The 21,318-nt window shown below is 38.8% G+C and overlaps 1 protein-coding gene across 1 annotated transcript; it reads right to left on the bottom strand.

The window, feature by feature from the left end:
• Positions 1-5,478: 5,478 nt before the first annotated feature.
• Positions 5,479-6,906, bottom strand: LOC117296698 (F-box/WD repeat-containing protein 7-like). Its single transcript, XM_033779738.1, has one exon. It carries the CDS (start codon positions 6,904-6,906, stop codon positions 5,479-5,481), a length of 1,428 nt encoding a protein of 475 aa, XP_033635629.1.
• Between the last annotated feature and the right edge of the window lie 14,412 nt (positions 6,907-21,318).

Raw genomic sequence — 21,318 nt, 5'->3', positions numbered from 1 at the left:
GTTTTATTCTTTCATTACTATCTCGCAACTTTGATGCCTGATTGAGCTCAAATTTTCACAGGTTAGTTATTTTATGCATATGTTGAGATACACCAACTGTGAAGGCTAGTCTTTGACAATTACCAAATAGTGTCCACTGTCTTTAAATTAAACAAAGGAACCAAGACAAACCTAAACCAAGATATTTAACTGAGACTCAAAAACCAAAACTAAACCAGAGTTCAACCCAAAGAACAATTAAACCAGATTAAAACTAAAACACAGTGCCAAAGAAAAGTTACAAATAAAAATCAAAGAAATACAATTGATTAAAATACAGTTCTATCAAAGTTAGGAGGAAACACATGGTCTTTAAAAATGCAATCCAAGGTTAAAAAAAATAACTTTCAATACAGAACCTTTAAAAAACATAACTTTAGAAAATAAACTTCCAAAGAAACACAGGAATATGATAATTGTCAACATAAACAACAAATAATTTTACAATAACAAAATGAAGCAATGCTTACCGAGTACAAAATAGCAGAGTAAAAATTACATGGTGAGGAAAATCAAAACTTGGAGAAAAGAGCTAGAACACGTGCTCCTTGCGCTGCCAGGCTGCTATCTGATGCACCGGATGGGTAACTACACTAGTGTCTTTAAGGAGGCCGAGTAAACAGAAAAGGGCAATTAACTAGAACCTCGAATTAACTAACTTGAATAATAATACAATGAGTTTCAACCCCTACTACAATTCTACAAATCAAAAAGAAGATCTGGCTATTTTGTCACTGTTCATCATTAATATATATTGAAACAATCACTTTACAAAATTACCAATAGCATTTAAAAATAGGTGTTACCGAACATCCAACATAACAGTAAATTACACTGTTTTATAAAATGTGGTTACTGACGTGTGTGTAATGTTTGATGAAAATGCCGTAGCGTGTACTCAAGAAACCGTAGAACGATTTTAGTCCATCTACACGTATTTCATCGGCATGTTTGGATTTATACCATCAAGATGTCACAATGGATCAAGTAAATAAATTATGTTATTGTTAACTAAACTTTTGTAATAGTTCAAATGAAGCACTCAGATAATCCGAACGCTATGGGTTAAAATTAAATACGTTTTTATGTCTTGATTTTAATGGGTCTGAAGTTGTACGGAAATAAGTTTATTCTCCAAATTTGTCCAGGCCTCATGTCTTGCGCAGAAAGGGCAGGGAAACCAAAGTATTAAGGGCACCTCTAGAAAGAATTGTGAATTTCTGTTGCAATATTTCAAGGGACACCAAGCAATTACCATGGGCAACAAAGTCAATTGTTCGGATTTGAGTATTAGACCCGCTTCTCTGTTGATCAGCTTTCCTTGTGAGGGCTATTTTTTCCAAAATGAAACAAAAATAAAAAATACCCGGTATGAGTTACAATTTTAATAATAAGTGATTGCTCCGTCAATTTGGTTTTCGCTGTACATTGAAACAATCCAGGCAATTGTTTACATCATCGAGAAAAAGAGCAACATTTACGATTTAAAACAACACTTGATTTCAATTGAATATCTTGGGTTGGTTTCTTTAATATTGAGAATTAGAATATGTAGTTCTATTTTCCTTATTATTTATAAACTATTCATACAGGCCCTACAAATCGACTCAATCTTTCATATTCTTCGTCTTGAATAAGACTTGAATTAAGGATGACTCCTAGGGTATGTTTGCAACTTTCAACATTACAAAAAAACACGAAGTTCCTTCTTATTTTGATGATTACCCGACCCATGAAAAGAGCCGTTTATCATTATCCTGCTTCATCAATACATTCTCGACCACACCAGGCGCTGGACCTAATTGGTAATTACACAATATTAAAGTAACGTATTTTTTTAAGAAAGAAGTAATTTCTCAGTAAAATATTTGAGTTGATTTCGAGACCTCACGCGTGAGGCCTCGAAATCAAGCAACTGAAAAGCACACAACTCCACTGGTGACAAGGGTGTTTTTTCGTCCATCATTATCTCGCAACTTCGACGACCAATTGAGTTCAAATTTTCGCAGGTTTGTTAATTTTTTGTGCATGTTGAGATGCACCTGAGAAGACTGGTCTTTGACAATCACCAAAGGTGTCCAGCGTCTTTAAAGCCATTGGACACTTTCTGAACAGAACAAAAATTAAAAGTTCACAGGTTTACAAATAACTTACAGGGTTTACAGAAGGTAATGGTGAAAGACTTCCCTTGAAATATTATTCCATGAAAATGCTTTACTTTTTGAGAAAACATTAAAACAATATTATAAGTTCTCGATATCGAGAATAATGGATTTATTTTAAACACATGTCATGACACGGTGAAACGTGCGGAAAAAAGGGTGGGTTTTCCCGTTGTTTTCTAATAATAATAATAATAATAATAATAATAATAATAAATAAGAACGCGCCTTTTGCCAAAGGATACAAAGCGCCAGGTATTATTACTGCAAGGAGTGGGGGCGATTTCTGAGATAATATAAGACCCAATCCTTAAGCACAATGTAATGGTTTACAAGGTGCTGTGGCGCAACATGCTGCCAATCCAGCCAGGAACACCGGGGCGAACCCCTTCTCTTTTCGACAAGTGCACTGGGTTCTTTTACATGCATTTAAGCAACACATGGGACCAACGGCTTTACGTCCCATCCAAAGGACGAAGCAATGGTTATGTGTCTTGCTTAAGGACACAGGTGTCACGGTTTGGGATTCGAACCCACACTCTGCTGATCAGAAACACCAGAGTTTGAATTCGGTGCTCTTAACCGCTCGGCCACGACACTTCCCGACTCCGATGACCGACTGAGCCTAAATTTTTACAGGTTTGTTATTTTATAAATAAGTTGTGATACACACAATAATGTTTACTGATGTTGTGTGATTGATTTAAAGCGTTAACATATGATTGTATGCTATTCACTAAGGAAGAAGAACTTCGTTCACTCACCCTTTCCCCTCTAGGGTATATGCTTATATTACAATTAAAATTTTAGTAAAAATGGATAGCTACAAACACGCCATAAGTGTTTTCACACTGAACAATTAATGATCATGTGCACAATGTCAGCAATATAGCTACAGGATACTCATTTACAAAACATTTGAGACTATTGTGCACTTGAGGATTTGAAAGGCAAAGAAAACCTTTAGTTTTTGAACTGTTCAATTACTATTATTACTAATATAAGAAGAACAGACTAGTACGATCTAACCTTTGACCCCATTCAATTGAACCAAACATCCCCTGGTACAATGAAGATATTCGCAAAGCAAAGAGACAACTGCGTAAGTGCGAACGCAGGTGGATGTCTTCCAGATTGATGGTTCACAAAATACTACTTAAAGAGCAGAGCTATCACTACAATCAACTTATAACCGAGACTAAATCGGAATATCACAGGAACCAACTGAAGGACTGTGAATCCCGCCAACTTTTTCGCAAGGTTGACAAATTATGCACACCAGCCTCTTCAAAAACCCTCCCGTCGGCCGATTTGTCATCTGAACCTCTTGTTGAACGTTTCACTAAGTTCTTCGTCTTTGACGAAACTCCTGAGCTCGTAGTTTCTAAACCAGTATTCGACTCATGCATGACTACCTTTCATCAGTTTGAACCACTTTCACAGAACTCAGTGAGAAACATCATTGCTGCTTCCCCCTCTTCTACATCCAGGCTTGATTCGATTCCCACATGGATTTTGAAGATGTGTTTAGACGAGCTCGTTCCTATCATCACGAATATCGTCAATCATTCTCTGCTGCATGGTCATTTCCCAGAAGCAATGAAACATGCCCACATCACGCCCTTGCTTAAGAAACCTAACCTGGACACAGAACAACTCAAGAACTACAGGCCCATTGCAAACCTGTCGTTTCTTACAAAAACAATAGAACGTGCAGCCGCTGCCCAACTTCAAAATTACCTCACCGACAACAATCTTCATGGACACTTCCAGTCCGCCTACAGAAAACATCATAGTGTTGAGACTGCCCTTCTACGTGTTCAAAACGACCTACTCCTGGCAGCCGATAAGGGGAAAGAAGCTATTCTTGTCCTCCTTGATTATTCATCTGCCTTCGACACGATCGACCATAACATCATGCTTCAGCGTCTTACGAACAGATACAGCGTGTCCGGTCACGCTATCGGTTGGTTTGAATCCTATCTAGAAAATCGCACCCAGAGTGTCGTCATCAATGGTGCTATTTCGAACCCTCAAGTGCCATTCTGCGGTGTTCCTCAAGGATCTGTTTTGGGACCGTTATGTTTCACTCTCTACACATCCCCCCTCGAAGACATCATCGAGGGCCATGATATCAATAGAATGTTGTACGCCGACGACACCCAGGTATACGTCATCACTAACGAGCAAGATCGCCCAACTACCATCTCACAGCTAGAGCACGGCCTTAATGACGTACGAGCATGGTCTGTCGCCAACAAACTAAAATTGAATGAGGAGAAGACCGAGGTCATTCACATTACATCTCGCTTCAGAAGCTCTACCACACTTTCACCTATCACAATTGGCAGTTTTCCAATAGAACCGGTTCAGAGAGTACGAGATCTCAGTGTCACTTTTCAGAACGATCTTCGAACGGACATCCATGTGAAAAATATCTGCAAATCCTCGTACCTCGCATTACACAAAATTGGACAAATTCGCAATCTTCTTGACAAATCCACCACGGAAAAACTGGTTCACGCCTTCATTACATCCCGCCTTGATTTTTGTAATAGTCTTCTTCTCGGTCTACCTGACTCCGGAATCTCCAAACTTCAGCGAGTTCAGAACTCAGCAGCCAGATTGGTCACACGATCCAAAACCTGTGACCACATTTCACCTATTTTCTCGGACTTGCACTGGCTTCCGGTTAGACAACGGATTGCTTACAAAACCCTTCTTCTGACATACAGCTGTATCCATGGCCACGCACCTACATACTTGCAAGAACTTGTTCACAAATACCAGCCTTCTCGAAATCTCCGCTCTCAATCACAATCTCTACTTGCCTGTTCATCCGCTTCTACTAAGTCTTACGGCCAGCGTGCATTTTCTACGTCTTCTCCTACTCTTTGGAACAAACTCCCCCGCAACATCAAAGACGCTAAAACTCTGGATCAATTCAAACGCCTTCTCAAAACTCACTTGTTAAACTCCAACTAGTTTTGTCTGTTTTTTTTCTTTCTGACTTTGTAGAGCGCATTGGGACTCCGTGTGTAATGCGCTTTAAAAGAACGGTTTATTATTATTATTAAACATCCGCTCATTTTCTACACATATCCAGAAAGATATTGGCCCATTATTTCATGGCACTACCTAATGGCTGTAGTCGGCTGTTATTTATATCGACAAACGTGCTTTTTATTGGCACTGAATGCGCAGAGTACTGTGGTAAGCAATGCCATGAAATTGGGGCCTGCTGCGATATGAAAACTCGTCCCCTGTCATCAGCTTCTCACCAGAAATGGTAAATGTCCAACACCGAGTCCGCCGAAGACACGACCATTTTGGTATCATCAACTCCCTCTATCATGTCTATAAGTTCACCTACAATAGCACCCATTTCATTCATGCTACCTGAAACAACCCTGAAAATTCTACAAATGTCTACACAATCATCTGTACAATCCGCACGTAATTGGTCTATAAATTTGTCACCATAACAACAGATACTCCGAAGTCCTTCTTCATCATAAACAGTTTTCAAAAGTTTCCCTGTTTTGTCATACACCAAGAAGTAAGTTTCTGCAAGACACATTACTAACAAATCTTCGACTGCCTCACATTTGCTTGGCGAACCTTCAAAATCACCAGAAATCGAAACTGACGTCACATTCTCCCCTGATTTTTTATTCCAAATAATTAACTTCATGTCATCAATATCAGCCAAAGCGATAATGCTGCTACCAAGGCAACATGACAATCTCTCCGCAATACCTTCAGAATTATATCTTAAAGTATGTATGCAATCACCAGTGACTGCATCCCAGAGTCGAAGACACTTATCACTGTACGCCCCAACCACCATATTATCCCGATAGTCAACATCTCTTAAAATAGCCCCTTCCACATCGATCTTAAAGCTATGACGAAGTGCTCCATCTTCAACATTCCATACGTTGATATGTTTGTGTTTAGCACCATCTCCTGTAATATTCAGCGGAATAGCATCACTGATTACCAACTCTGTATCAATGAATAATATTCGGTCGATAGATTCTTCCTTGGTTCCCTGCATGAGATGCAATAGCTCTCCACTATTGGCACTAAATAAACGAACCACACCGTCTTTACTACCGACAGCAAGTTTACCATTACAAACTCTTAAACAAGCGACACCTTCACTGATAGCCGGAATAATGTGTAGACAGGTGTCAGTCTTAACATCCCATATTTGGATTGTTTCGTTCGACATTACAACCACCAGACAGTCTTTGTCGATAACCACGTCACGAACACTTGGTCGAGGGTACAGCCCTGCGTCCATATTGCTAGGTTTTAAACTGCTAACGTGGAAACACATTTTCTTCCAGTTGTTCTCAAGCAGATATGCTTTTATGTAAATTTCCTTCCATCTGCACGTAGCAACAAGATCCATCGTTGAGTCGTGCTTGACTATAACATCCTTGGGTTTGTACGGGATTTCCTTAGTGAGATCGGTAATGCTACCATAGCGCTCCCATCCTTTTTCCTGACATAGAGGGCGCCATATTAAATCTGTGTTTGCCACATTACGCAAATGTTTGTTGTGGGATGCCACGCGAATCAAATCTACCGCACTCAGATATCCAAATATTGACTTCGTGAGTTCAGGAGGTAGGTTTGTAATATAGTCTTTATCTACCGTGTCATTGACGGTTGTTGGGTTTGTGTTGGCTTCCATCTGTGCTTAAAGATGTTAAAGTTTACTCTTTGAAAGTTCAGAAAATGACGGTGACTGACCTCTGTTTAAGCGTATAGTATGGTGTGTACGGAAGGGGGTGGGCGGGCGTACTTCTTTCGCGGGGTGCAGCTCTAATCACAAAGCAGCATCCACTGACAGGCAATCGTCTGAAATGAAACACGGTTGTAAAAAGTATTGGATAATAATGATAAATAGACCCAATTTTATCAAGGGACGGTGTGTCTTGTATTAGTAACCAATACCGAACCAGTCACACACAAGAACACGAATGTATAGTAGGGTCATATGTTATCGACCCTCATATGTTTTCGAATCCCAACTTTAATTCTTGTTTACCGCGAAACTGTGCAAGCTACATCGATGACAGAAGCTGTGTTGTTTACTAACGGTCTGTATTTTCATCAGGCTTAATCATGCTATGAATAAAGTTTCCTGTAGTAGGTTATGCTCAAACATTTATAAAATGGTTGATTTTTGGTATAAATCACTAGTACATTGTTATGCCAACAATCAAATGAGTCAATGAAACATCATCCAACATCGAAAGTTCAAAACAAAATTATCATCTGCTAGATTGAGTTTCATTCTGCTTTAACCATTAGATAGATCACGTGATGTGGTTGCCATTTGGGATTCTACGTTGTGCCAATTCTGATAAACGTAATAAATATTATGTCTATATTAAAGAAAAAATATCATAGATTGGTTTCTTATCTCCTGAAACCAACCATTGCTGGTCTGAAATGGGGGAAAACGGATCGTTATAAAATGTCTGTGCTTCAAGGGGGTGGGGTGTTTTACTTTCACGCCTGATGATATCTCTGGATTCTAATTCAGTAGCAATGTGCCTCAGGACAACAATGTAATTTAATTTGTTTAGAAGTAGTTGAATAATATTTGGGATTTGTTTTGCACGCCATACTAGCTTCTGAATATTCAATAAAATACCAACCAATGAAAGGTGTGAAAACATATGACGTTGCTCCAATGTCGTGCATGAATTAGCACTGGTAATGGCGGACTATCTCTCGAAACGTAAAACCAAAACTTTGAACATGTCAACACATGATGAAGTGCAAGTGTTTTTGCTAAAAGGTTAGATGGATGATTTAAAAAAAACCATTTAGTAGCTTCTATTGTCAAGAGAGCACTACCAAGGAGCAGCGCTATTCAATTGCTCCTTTTGTTCAGCTCAACTATTAAACAGATAAAGTCATCAGCTAAGCAAGTTTGGGTTGGGAGACAGTTAAACTCATCTGCTAAGCATGAACTACCATATTGGTACAAAAGATCTTTGCCAACTACAATTCTCTTAACAAAAGAGAGATTCAGCCAGCCAGAGAAAGAAACCACATGCCCAGTCTCTGGTAGCTACTATTGTTATTAAGAGCATGACCACGGATTAGTGCTATTCAATTGCTTCTTTTGTTCAGCTCACTTATAAAACAGATACACTCATCTGCTAAGCAAGTGGTACCATAGTGATACAAAAGATCTTTGTCAACTACAAATCTCTTAACAATAGAGAGATCCAGCCAGCCAGGAGAAAAACCACATGCCCAATCCCTAACTGTTATAGCTTCTGATGTCAAGAGCAGTACCAAGGAAAAGCGCTATTCAATTGCTTATTTTTTAAGCTCAACTATAAAACAGATTAAGTCATCTGCTAAGCAAATTTGGGTTGGGGACAGGTAAACTCATCTTCTAAGCAAGGTTAGATAGATGATTTAAAAAAAAAAACATTTAGTTTTTGATTGTGAACATTTTTCCTGTTATCCTACTGAAAACACATGACACCAGGTTGTTAGCCCGCGGGCGGCCTTACACTTTCGTATTACATGTATACTACAGTCCTGAGCGTTGGGCATGACTGGCTGTTCGCCATTTAGCTCAAAACAGTTTCCGCTACAACTTGGGCCGTATTGAGACAGGAACTGAACTTTATACACACTCTAAGAATCTAATGAGTCAACCTTAATTAGAAACGCTGAAAACGTAAACATTTGACTAACATTTTACACGACACTCGATCATAGAAGAAGGATTGACTCGGTTATGCACCGAATGAATAGGACTTATAGTCGGCCAGAGTCGTCAGGATGGTGTGTACGGAAGGGGGTGGGCGGGCGTACTTCTTTCGCGGGGTGCAGCTCTAATCACAAAGCAGCATCCACTGACAGGCAATCGTCTGAAACGAAACACGGTCGTAAAAAGTATTGGATAATAATGATAAATAGACCCAATTTTATCAAGGGACGGTGTGTCTTGTATTAGTAACCAATACCGAACCAGTCACACACAAGAACACGAATGTATAGTAGGGTCATATGTTATCGACCCTCATATGTTTTCGAATCCCAACTTTAATTCTTGTTTACCGCGAAACTGTGCAAGCTACATCGATGACAGAAGCTGTGTTGTTTACTAACGGTCTGTATTTTCATCAGGGTTAATCATGCTATGAATAAAGTTTCCTGTAGTAGGTTATGCTCAAACATTTATAAAATGGTTGATTTTTGGTATAAATCACTAGTACATTGTTATGCCAACAATCAAATGAGTCAATGAAACATCATCCAACATCGAAAGTTCAAAACAAAATTATCATCTGCTAGATTGAGTTTCATTATGCTTTAACCATTAGATAGATCACGTGATGTGGTTGCCATTTGGGATTCTACGTTGTGCCAATTCTGATAAACGTAATAAATATTATGTCTATATTAAAGAAAAAATATCATAGATTGGTTTCTTATCTCCTGAAACCAACCATTGCTGGTCTGAAATGGGGGAAAACGGATCGTTATAAAATGTCTGTGCTTCAAGGGGGTGGGGTGTTTTACTTTCACGCCTGATGATATCTCTGGATTCTAATTCAGTAGCAATGTGCCTCAGGACAACAATGTAATTTAATTTGTTTAGAAGTAGTTGAATAATATTTGGGATTTGTTTTGCACGCCATACTAGCTTCTGAATATTCAATAAAATACCAACCAATGAAATGTGTGAAAACATATGACGTTGCTCCAATGTCGTGCATGCATTAGCACTGGTAATGGCGGACTATCTCTCGAAACGTAAAACCAAAACTTTAAAAATGTCAACACACGATGAAGTGCAAGTGTTTTTGCTAAAAGGTTAGATAGATGATTTAAAAAAACCCATTTAGTAGCTTCTTACACTTTCGTATTACATGTATACTACAGTCCTGAGCGTTGGGCATGACTGGCTGTTCGCCATTTAGCTCAAAACAGTTTCCGCTACAACTTGGGCCGTATTGAGACAGGAACTGAACTTTATACACACTCTAAGAATCTAATGACTCAACCTTAATTAGAAACGCTGAAAACGTAAACATTTGACTTACATTTTACACGACACTCGATCATAGAAGAAGGATTGACTCGGTTATGCACCGAATGAATAGGACTTATAGTCGGCCAGAGTCGTCAGGATGGTGTGTACGGAAGGGGGTGGGCGGGCGTACTTCTTTCGCGGGGTGCAGCTCTAATCACAAAGCAGCATCCACTGACAGGCAATCGTCTGAAACGAAACACGGTCGTAAAAAGTATTGGATAATAATGATAAATAGACCCAATTTTATCAAGGGACGGTGTGTCTTGTATTAGTAACCAATACCGAACCAGTCACACACAAGAACACGAATGTATAGTAGGGTCATATGTTATCGACCCTCATATGTTTTCAAATCCCAACTTTAATTCTTGTTTACCGCGAAACTGTGCAAGCTACATCGATGACAGAAGCTGTGTTGTTTACTAACGGTCTGTATTTTCATCAGGCTTAATCATGCTACATGAATAAAGTTTCCTGTAGTAGGTTATGCTCAAACATTTATAAAATGGTTGATCTTTGGTATAAATCACTAGTACATTGTTATGCCAACAATCAAATGAGTCAATGAAACATCATCCAACATCGAAAGTTCAAAACAAAATTATCATCTGCTAGATTGAGTTTCATTATGCTTTAACCATTAGATAGATCACGTGATGTGGTTGCCATTTGGGATTCTACGTTGTGCCAATTCTGATAAACGTAATAAATATTATGTCTATATTAAAGAAAAAATATCATAGATTGGTTTCTTATCTCCTGAAACCACCCATTGCTGGTCTGAAATGGGGGAAAACGGATCGTTATAAAATGTCTGTGCTTCAAGGGGGTGGGGTGTTTTACTTTCACGCCTGATGATATCTCTGGATTCTAATTCAGTAGCAATGTGCCTCAGGACAACAATGTAATTTAATTTGTTTAGAAGTAGTTGAATAAAATTTGGGATTTGTTTTGCATGCCATACTAGCTTCTGAATATTCAATAAAATACCAACCAATGAAATGTGTGAAAATATATGACGTTGCTCCAATGTCGTGCATGCATTAGCACTGGTAATGGCGGACTATCTCTCGAAACGTAAAACCAAAACTTTAAAAATGTCAACACACGATGAAGTGCAAGTGTTTTTGCTAAAAGGTTAGATAGATGATTTAAAAAAACCCATTTAGTAGCTTCTATTGTCAAGAGAGCACTACCAAGGAGCAGCGCTATTCAATTGCTCCTTTTGTTCAGCTCAACTATTAAACAGATAAAGTCATCAGCTAAGCAAGTTTGGGTTGGGAGACAGTTAAACTCATCTGCTAAGCATGTACTACCATATTGGTACAAAAGATCTTTGCCAACTACAATTCTCTTAACAAAAGAGAGATTCAGCCAGCCAGAGAAAGAAACCACATGCCCAGTCTCTGGTAGCTACTATTGTTATTAAGAGCATGACCACGGATTAGTGCTATTCAATTGCTTCTTTTGTTCAGCTCACTTATAAAACAGATACACTCATCTGCTAAGCAAGTGGTACCATAGTGATACAAAAGATCTTTGTCAACTACAAATCTCTTAACAATAGAGAGATCCAGCCAGCCAGGAGAAAAACCACATGCCCAATCCCTAACTGTTATAGCTTCTGATGTCAAGAGCAGTACCAAGGAAAAGCGCTATTCAATTGCTTATTTTTAAGCTCAACTATAAAACAGATTAAGTCATCTGCTAAGCAAATTTGGGTTGGGGACAGGTAAACTCATCTTCTAAGCAAGGTTAGATAGATGATTTAAAAAAAAAACCATTTAGTTTTTGATTGTGAACATTTTTCCTGTTATCCTACTGAAAACACATGACACCAGGTTGTTAGCCCGTGGGCGGCCTTACACTTTCGTATTATACTACAGTCCTGAGCGTTGGGCATGACTGGCTGTTCGCCATTTAGCTCAAAACAGTTTCCGCTACAACTTGGGCCGTATTGAGACAGGAACTGAACTTTATACACACTCTAAGAATCTAATGACTCAACCTTATTTAGAAACGATGAAAACGTAAACATTTGACTTACATTTTACACGACACTCGATCATAGAAGAAGGATTGACTCGGTTATGCACCGAATGAATAGGGCTTATAGTCGGCCAGAGTCGTCAGGATGGTGTGTACGGAAGGGGGTGGGCGGGCGTACTTCTTTCGCGGGGTGCAGCTCTAATCACAAAGCAGCATCCACTGACAGGCAATCGTCTGAAATGAAACACGGTTGTAAAAAGTATTGGATAATAATGATAAATAGACCCAATTTTATCAAGGGACGGTGTGTCTTGTATTAGTAACCAATACCGAACCAGTCACACACAAGAACACGAATGTATAGTAGGGTCATATGTTATCGACCCTCATATGTTTTCGAATCCCAACTTTAATTCTTGTTTACCGCGAAACTGTGCAAGCTACATCGATGACAGAAGCTGTGTTGTTTACTAACGGTCTGTATTTTCATCAGGCTTAATCATGCTACATGAATAAAGTTTCCTGTAGTAGGTTATGCTCAAACATTTATAAAATGGTTGATCTTTGGTATAAATCACTAGTACATTGTTATGCCAACAATCAAATGAGTCAATGAAACATCATCCAACATCGAAAGTTCAAAACAAAATTATCATCTGCTAGATTGAGTTTCATTATGCTTTAACCATTAGATAGATCACGTGATGTGGTTGCCATTTGGGATTCTACGTTGTGCCAATTCTGATAAACGTAATAAATATTATGTCTATATTAAAGAAAAAATATCATAGATTGGTTTCTTATCTCCTGAAACCACCCATTGCTGGTCTGAAATGGGGGAAAACGGATCGTTATAAAATGTCTGTGCTTCAAGGGGGTGGGGTGTTTTACTTTCACGCCTGATGATATCTCTGGATTCTAATTCAGTAGCAATGTGCCTCAGGACAACAATGTAATTTAATTTGTTTAGAAGTAGTTGAATAATATTTGGGATTTGTTTTGCATGCCATACTAGCTTCTGAATATTCAATAAAATACCAACCAATGAAATGTGTGAAAATATATGACGTTGCTCCAATGTCCTGCATGCATTAGCACTGGTAATGGCGGACTATCTCTCGAAACGTAAAACCAAAACTTTAAAAATGTCAACACACGATGAAGTGCAAGTGTTTTTGCTAAAAGGTTAGATAGATGATTTAAAAAAACCCATTTAGTAGCTTCTATTGTCAAGAGAGCACTACCAAGGAGCAGCGCTATTCAATTGCTCCTTTTGTTCAGCTCAACTATTAAACAGATAAAGTCATCAGCTAAGCAAGTTTGGGTTGGGAGACAGTTAAACTCATCTGCTAAGCATGTACTACCATATTGGTACAAAAGATCTTTGCCAACTACAATTCTCTTAACAAAAGAGAGATTCAGCCAGCCAGAGAAAGAAACCACATGCCCAGTCTCTGGTAGCTACTATTGTTATTAAGAGCATGACCACGGATTAGTGCTATTCAATTGCTTCTTTTGTTCAGCTCACTTATAAAACAGATACACTCATCTGCTAAGCAAGTGGTACCATAGTGATACAAAAGATCTTTGTCAACTACAAATCTCTTAACAATAGAGAGATCCAGCCAGCCAGGAGAAAAACCACATGCCCAATCCCTAACTGTTATAGCTTCTGATGTCAAGAGCAGTACCAAGGAAAAGCGCTATGCAATTGCTTATTTTTAAGCTCAACTATAAAACATATTAAGTCATCTGCTAAGCAAATTTGGGTTGGGGACAGGTAAACTCATCTTCTAAGCAAGGTTAGATAGATGATTTAAAAAAAAAAACATTTAGTTTTTGATTGTGAACATTTTTCCTGTTATCCTACTGAAAACACTTGACACCAGGTTGTTAGCCCGCGGGCGGCCTTACACTTTCGTATTATACTACAGTCCTGAGCGTTGGGCATGACTGGCTGTTCGCCATTTAGCTCAAAACAGTTTCCGCTACAACTTGGGCCGTATTGAGACAGGAACTGAACTTTATACACACTCTAAGAATCTAATGACTCAACCTTATTTAGAAACGATGAAAACGTAAACATTTGACTTACATTTTACACGACACTCGATCATAGAAGAAGGATTGACTCGGTTATGCACCGAATGAATAGGACTTATAGTCGGCCAGAGTCGTCAGGATGGTGTGTACGGAAGGGGGTGGGCGGGCGTACTTCTTTCGCGGGGTGCAGCTCTAATCACAAAGCAGCATCCACTGACAGGCAATCGTCTGAAATGAAACACGGTTGTAAAAAGTATTGGATAATAATGATAAATAGACCCAATTTTATCAAGGGACGGTGTGTCTTGTATTAGTAACCAATACCGAACCAGTCACACACAAGAACACGAATGTATAGTAGGGTCATATGTTATCGACCCTCATATGTTTTCGAATCCCAACTTTAATTCTTGTTTACCGCGAAACTGTGCAAGCTACATCGATGACAGAAGCTGTGTTGTTTACTAACGGTCTGTATTTTCATCAGGCTTAATCATGCTACATGAATAAAGTTTCCTGTAGTAGGTTATGCTCAAACATTTATAAAATGGTTGATCTTTGGTATAAATCACTAGTACATTGTTATGCCAACAATCAAATGAGTCAATGAAACATCATCCAACATCGAAAGTTCAAAACAAAATTATCATCTGCTAGATTGAGTTTCATTATGCTTTAACCATTAGATAGATCACGTGATGTGGTTGCCATTTGGGATTCTACGTTGTGCCAATTCTGATAAACGTAATAAATATTATGTCTATATTAAAGAAAAAATATCATAGATTGGTTTCTTATCTCCTGAAACCACCCATTGCTGGTCTGAAATGGGGGAAAACGGATCGTTATAAAATGTCTGTGCTTCAAGGGGGTGGGGTGTTTTACTTTCACGCCTGATGATATCTCTGGATTCTAATTCAGTAGCAATGTGCCTCAGGACAACAATGTAATTTAATTTGTTTAGAAGTAGTTGAATAATATTTGGGATTTGTTTTGCATGCCATACTAGCTTCTGAATATTCAATAAAATACCAACCAATGAAATGTGTGAAAATATATGACGTTGCTCCAATGTCCTGCATGCATTAGCACTGGTAATGGCGGACTATCTCTCGAAACGTAAAACCAAAACTTTAAAAATGTCAACACACGATGAAGTGCAAGTGTTTTTGCTAAAAGGTTAGATAGATGATTTAAAAAAACCCATTTAGTAGCTTCTATTGTCAAGAGAGCACTACCAAGGAGCAGCGCTATTCAATTGCTCCTTTTGTTCAGCTCAACTATTAAACAGATAAAGTCATCAGCTAAGCAAGTTTGGGTTGGGAGACAGTTAAACTCATCTGCTAAGCATGTACTACCATATTGGTACAAAAGATCTTTGCCAACTACAATTCTCTTAACAAAAGAGAGATTCAGCCAGCCAGAGAAAGAAACCACATGCCCAGTCTCTGGTAGCTACTATTGTTATTAAGAGCATGACCACGGATTAGTGCTATTCAATTGCTTCTTTTGTTCAGCTCACTTATAAAACAGATACACTCATCTGCTAAGCAAGTGGTACCATAGTGATACAAAAGATCTTTGTCAACTACAAATCTCTTAACAATAGAGAGATCCAGCCAGCCAGGAGAAAAACCACATGCCCAATCCCTAACTGTTATAGCTTCTGATGTCAAGAGCAGTACCAAGGAAAAGCGCTATGCAATTGCTTATTTTTAAGCTCAACTATAAAACATATTAAGTCATCTGCTAAGCAAATTTGGGTTGGGGACAGGTAAACTCATCTTCTAAGCAAGGTTAGATAGATGATTTAAAAAAAAAAACATTTAGTTTTTGATTGTGAACATTTTTCCTGTTATCCTACTGAAAACACTTGACACCAGGTTGTTAGCCCGCGGGCGGCCTTACACTTTCGTATTATACTACAGTCCTGAGCGTTGGGCATGACTGGCTGTTCGCCATTTAGCTCAAAACAGTTTCCGCTACAACTTGGGCCGTATTGAGACAGGAACTGAACTTTATACACACTCTAAGAATCTAATGACTCAACCTTATTTAGAAACGATGAAAACGTAAACATTTGACTTACATTTTACACGACACTCGATCATAGAAGAAGGATTGACTCGGTTATGCACCGAATGAATAGGACTTATAGTCGGCCAGAGTCGTCAGGATGGTGTGTACGGAAGGGGGTGGGCGGGCGTACTTCTTTCGCGGGGTGCAGCTCTAATCACAAAGCAGCATCCACTGACAGGCAATCGTCTGAAATGAAACACGGTTGTAAAAAGTATTGGATAATAATGATAAATAGACCCAATTTTATCAAGGGACGGTGTGTCTTGTATTAGTAACCAATACCGAACCAGTCACACACAAGAACACGAATGTATAGTAGGGTCATATGTTATCGACCCTCATATGTTTTCGAATCCCAACTTTAATTCTTGTTTACCGCGAAACTGTGCAAGCTACATCGATGACAGAAGCTGTGTTGTTTACTAACGGTCTGTATTTTCATCAGGCTTAATCATGCTACATGAATAAAGTTTCCTGTAGTAGGTTATGCTCAAACATTTATAAAATGGTTGATCTTTGGTATAAATCACTAGTACATTGTTATGCCAACAATCAAATGAGTCAATGAAACATCATCCAACATCGAAAGTTCAAAACAAAATTATCATCTGCTAGATTGAGTTTCATTATGCTTTAACCATTAGATAGATCACGTGATGTGGTTGCCATTTGGGATTCTACGTTGTGCCAATTCTGATAAACGTAATAAATATTATGTCTATATTAAAGAAAAAATATCATAGATTGGTTTCTTATCTCCTGAAACCACCCATTGCTGGTCTGAAATGGGGGAAAACGGATCGTTATAAAATGTCTGTGCTTCAAGGGGGTGGGGTGTTTTACTTTCACGCCTGATGATATCTCTGGATTCTAATTCAGTAGCAATGTGCCTCAGGACAACAATGTAATTTAATTTGTTTAGAAGTAGTTGAATAATATTTGGGATTTGTTTTGCATGCCATACTAGCTTCTGAATATTCAATAAAATACCAACCAATGAAATGTGTGAAAATATATGACGTTGCTCCAATGTCCTGCATGCATTAGCACTGGTAATGGCGGACTATCTCTCGAAACGTAAAACCAAAACTTTAAAAATGTCAACACACGATGAAGTGCAAGTGTTTTTGCTAAAAGGTTAGATAGATGATTTAAAAAAACCCATTTAGTAGCTTCTATTGTCAAGAGAGCACTACCAAGGAGCAGCGCTATTCAATTGCTCCTTTTGTTCAGCTCAACTATTAAACAGATAAAGTCATCAGCTAAGCAAGTTTGGGTTGGGAGACAGTTAAACTCATCTGCTAAGCATGTACTACCATATTGGTACAAAAGATCTTTGCCAACTACAATTCTCTTAACAAAAGAGAGATTCAGCCAGCCAGAGAAAGAAACCACATGCCCAGTCTCTGGTAGCTACTATTGTTATTAAGAGCATGACCACGGATTAGTGCTATTCAATTGCTTCTTTTGTTCAGCTCACTTATAAAACAGATACACTCATCTGCTAAGCAAGTGGTACCATAGTGATACAAAAGATCTTTGTCAACTACAAATCTCTTAACAATAGAGAGATCCAGCCAGCCAGGAGAAAAACCACATGCCCAATCCCTAACTGTTATAGCTTCTGATGTCAAGAGCAGTACCAAGGAAAAGCGCTATTCAATTGCTTATTTTTAAGCTCAACTATAAAACAGATTAAGTCATCTGCTAAGCAAATTTGGGTTGGGGACAGGTAAACTCATCTTCTAAGCAAGGTTAGATAGATGATTTAAAAAAAAAAACATTTAGTTTTTGATTGTGAACATTTTTCCTGTTATCCTACTGAAAACACATGACACCAGGTTGTTAGCCCGCGGGCGGCCTTACACTTTCGTATTATACTACAGTCCTGAGCGTTGGGCATGACTGGCTGTTCGCCATTTAGCTCAAAACAGTTTCCGCTACAACTTGGGCCGTATTGAGACAGGAACTGAACTTTATACACACTCTAAGAATCTAATGACTCAACCTTAATTAGAAACGCTGAAAACGTACACATTTGACTTACATTTTACACGACACTCGATCATAGAAGAAGGATTGACTCGGTTATGCACCGAATGAATAGGACTTATAGTCGGCCAGAGTCGTCACAGCAGAGTCAGGGTCTAAACGTACGTTGTCAATGGCTGCCACAACTGCACTCTACATACAACACTGTAATTTGCTGATTTGAGTGTATTCTCTATACGATATTGCCCAAATACTTATGCCACATCAATGCACAGGAATTGACCTTCAAAACTGTTGTATTTACATACTTTTATTTGCGGTTTGTATGAATTAGACTTCCACTAGTATGCCATCCGTTGTAGAGGCGATCGACAGAAGTGTCATTAATTTTAGAATGGGGGTTTGAAAAGTGTGGCAACCTGTGGACGCAAATTACTTCACCCACATGCTCACCTTGATCCAACAGCCCCCCCCCCCCTGTTGAGCTCCAAATATCAGTTTACTCTAGCTACTTCATGTGCAACCGATATGGGCCCAATTTCATGGCTCTGCTTACCGCCGAATTCTATAACATAATTCTATGGGAGACGAACAGGTTAATCTAACTGCTAAGTAACCTTTTGTTAAGAGACAGACAATTTTATCTGCTAAGTAAATTTGGGTAGGTGGACAGGTTAACTCATCTGCTATAAGCAAGCTTGGGAGGAGACATTTCAACTTATCTACTAGGCAAACTTTGAGTCGGAAGCAGATAAACTATTAAGCAGGTTTGCCTATAAGGAGAAGGTAAACAAACAAAAATGCTGCTGAGCAAGTTTTGGTAGGGGAACAGGTAAACTCATCTGCTAAGCAAGCTTTGGCTGAGAGACAAATAAGCTCATCTGCTTAGCAGGTTTCAGTAGTGGGACAGGTAAACTCATTTGCTTAGCAAGCTTTGAAATGAGAGACAAATAAACTTATCTGCTATGCAAGTTTCGGTAGGGGGCAGGTAAACTCATCCTCTAAGCAACCTTTAGTCAGGAGACAGATAAATTCATCTGCTAAGCAAGTAAGTAGTACCCTAGTGGTACAAAATATATTTGTCAAAGACTAATCTCTTAACAATAGAGAGATCCCGCCAGCCAGGAGAAGAAATCACATGTCCAATCTTTGCAGCGACTGTAGTAGCTTCTGTTGTCAAGAGAGCACTACCATGGATCAGCGCTATTCAATTGCTCCTTTTGTTCAGCTCAACTATTAAACAGATAAAGTCATCAGCTAAGCAAGTTTGGGTAGGGAGACAATTAAACTCATCTGCTAAGCATGAACTACCATATTGGTACAAAAGATCTTTGCCAACTACAATTCTCTTAACAAAAGAGAGATTCAGCCAGCCAGAGAAAGAAACCGCATGCCCAGTCTCTGGTAGCTACTTTTGTTATTAAGAGTATGACCACGGATTAGTGCTATTCAATTGCTTCTTTTGTTCAGCTCACTTATAAAACAGATACACTCATCTGCTAAGCAAGTGGTACCATAGTGATACAAAAGATCTTTGTCAGCTACAAATCTCTTAACAATAGAGCGATCCAGCCAGCCAGGAGAAAAACCACATGCCCAGTCTCTGGAAGCTACTATTGTTATTAAGAGCATGACCACGGATTAGTGCTATTCAATTGCTTCTTTTGTTCAGCTCACTTATAAAACAGATACACTCATCTGCTAAGCAAGTGGTACCATAGTGATACAAAAGATCTTTGTCAACTACAAATCTCTTAACAATAGAGAGATCCAGCCAGCCAGGAGAAAAACCACATGCCCAGTCTCTGGTAGCTACTATTGTTATTAAGAGCATGACCACGGATTAGTGCTATTCAATTGCTTCTTTTGTTCAGCTCACTTATAAAACAGATACACTCATCTGCTAAGCAAGTGGTACCATAGTGATACAAAAGATCTTTGTCAGCTACAAATCTCTTAACAATAGAGCGATCCAGCCAGCCAGGAGAAAAACCACATGCCCAGTCTCTGGTAGCTACTATTGTTATTAAGAGCATGACCAAGGATTAGTGCTATTCAATTGCTTCTTTTGTTCAGCTCACTTATATAAAACCCATACACTCATCTGCTAAGCAAGTGGTACCATAGTGATACAAAAGATCTTTGTCAACTACAAATCTCTTAACAATAGAGAGATCCAGCCAGCCAGGAGAAAAACCACATGCCCAGTCTCTGGTAGCTACTATTGTTATTAAGAGCATGACCACGGATTAGTGCTATTCAATTGCTTCTTTTGTTCAGCTCACTTATAAAACAGATACACTCATCTGCTAAGCAAGTGGTACCATAGTGATACAAAAGATCTTTGTCAGCTACAAATCTCTTAACAATAGAGAGATCCAGCCAGCCAGGAGAAAAACCACATGCCCAATATAACTGTTATAGCTTCTGATGTCAAGAGCAGTACCAAGCAAAAGCGCTATTCAATTGCTTATTTTTTAAGCTCAACTATAAAACAGATTAAGTCATCTGCTAAGCAAATTTGGGTTGGGGACAGGTAAACTCATGTTCTAAGCAAGGTTAGATAGATGATTTAAAAAAAATTTTAGTATTTGATTATGAACAATTTTCCTGTTATCCTACTGAAAACACATGACACCAGGTTGTTAGCCCGCGGGCGGCCTTACACTTTCGTATTATACTACAGTCCTGAGCGTTGGGCATGACTGGCTGTTCGCCATTTAGCTCAAAACAGTTTCCGCTACAACTTGGGCCGTATTGAGACAGGAACTGAACTTTATACACACTCTAAGAATCTAATGACTCAACCTTAATTAGAAACGCTGAAAACGTAAACATTTGACTTACATTTTACACGACACTCGATCATAGAAGAAGGATTGACTCGGTTATGCACCGAATGAATAGGACTTATAGTCGGCCAGAGTCGTC

Source organism: Asterias rubens, chromosome 11 (assembly GCF_902459465.1).
Source record: "Asterias rubens chromosome 11, eAstRub1.3, whole genome shotgun sequence".
In the NCBI taxonomy this organism is placed as follows: Eukaryota; Metazoa; Echinodermata; class Asteroidea; order Forcipulatida; family Asteriidae; genus Asterias; species Asterias rubens.
Note: the sequence above shows the minus strand (reverse complement) of the source record. Positions and strands in the feature narration are given on the sequence as shown.

Bases quoted from the DNA above. Each gene is read 5' to 3' on its own strand.
- LOC117296698 (XM_033779738.1), bottom strand. From the start codon at position 6,906: ATGGAAGCCAACACAAACCCAACAACCGTCAATGACACGGTAGATAAA.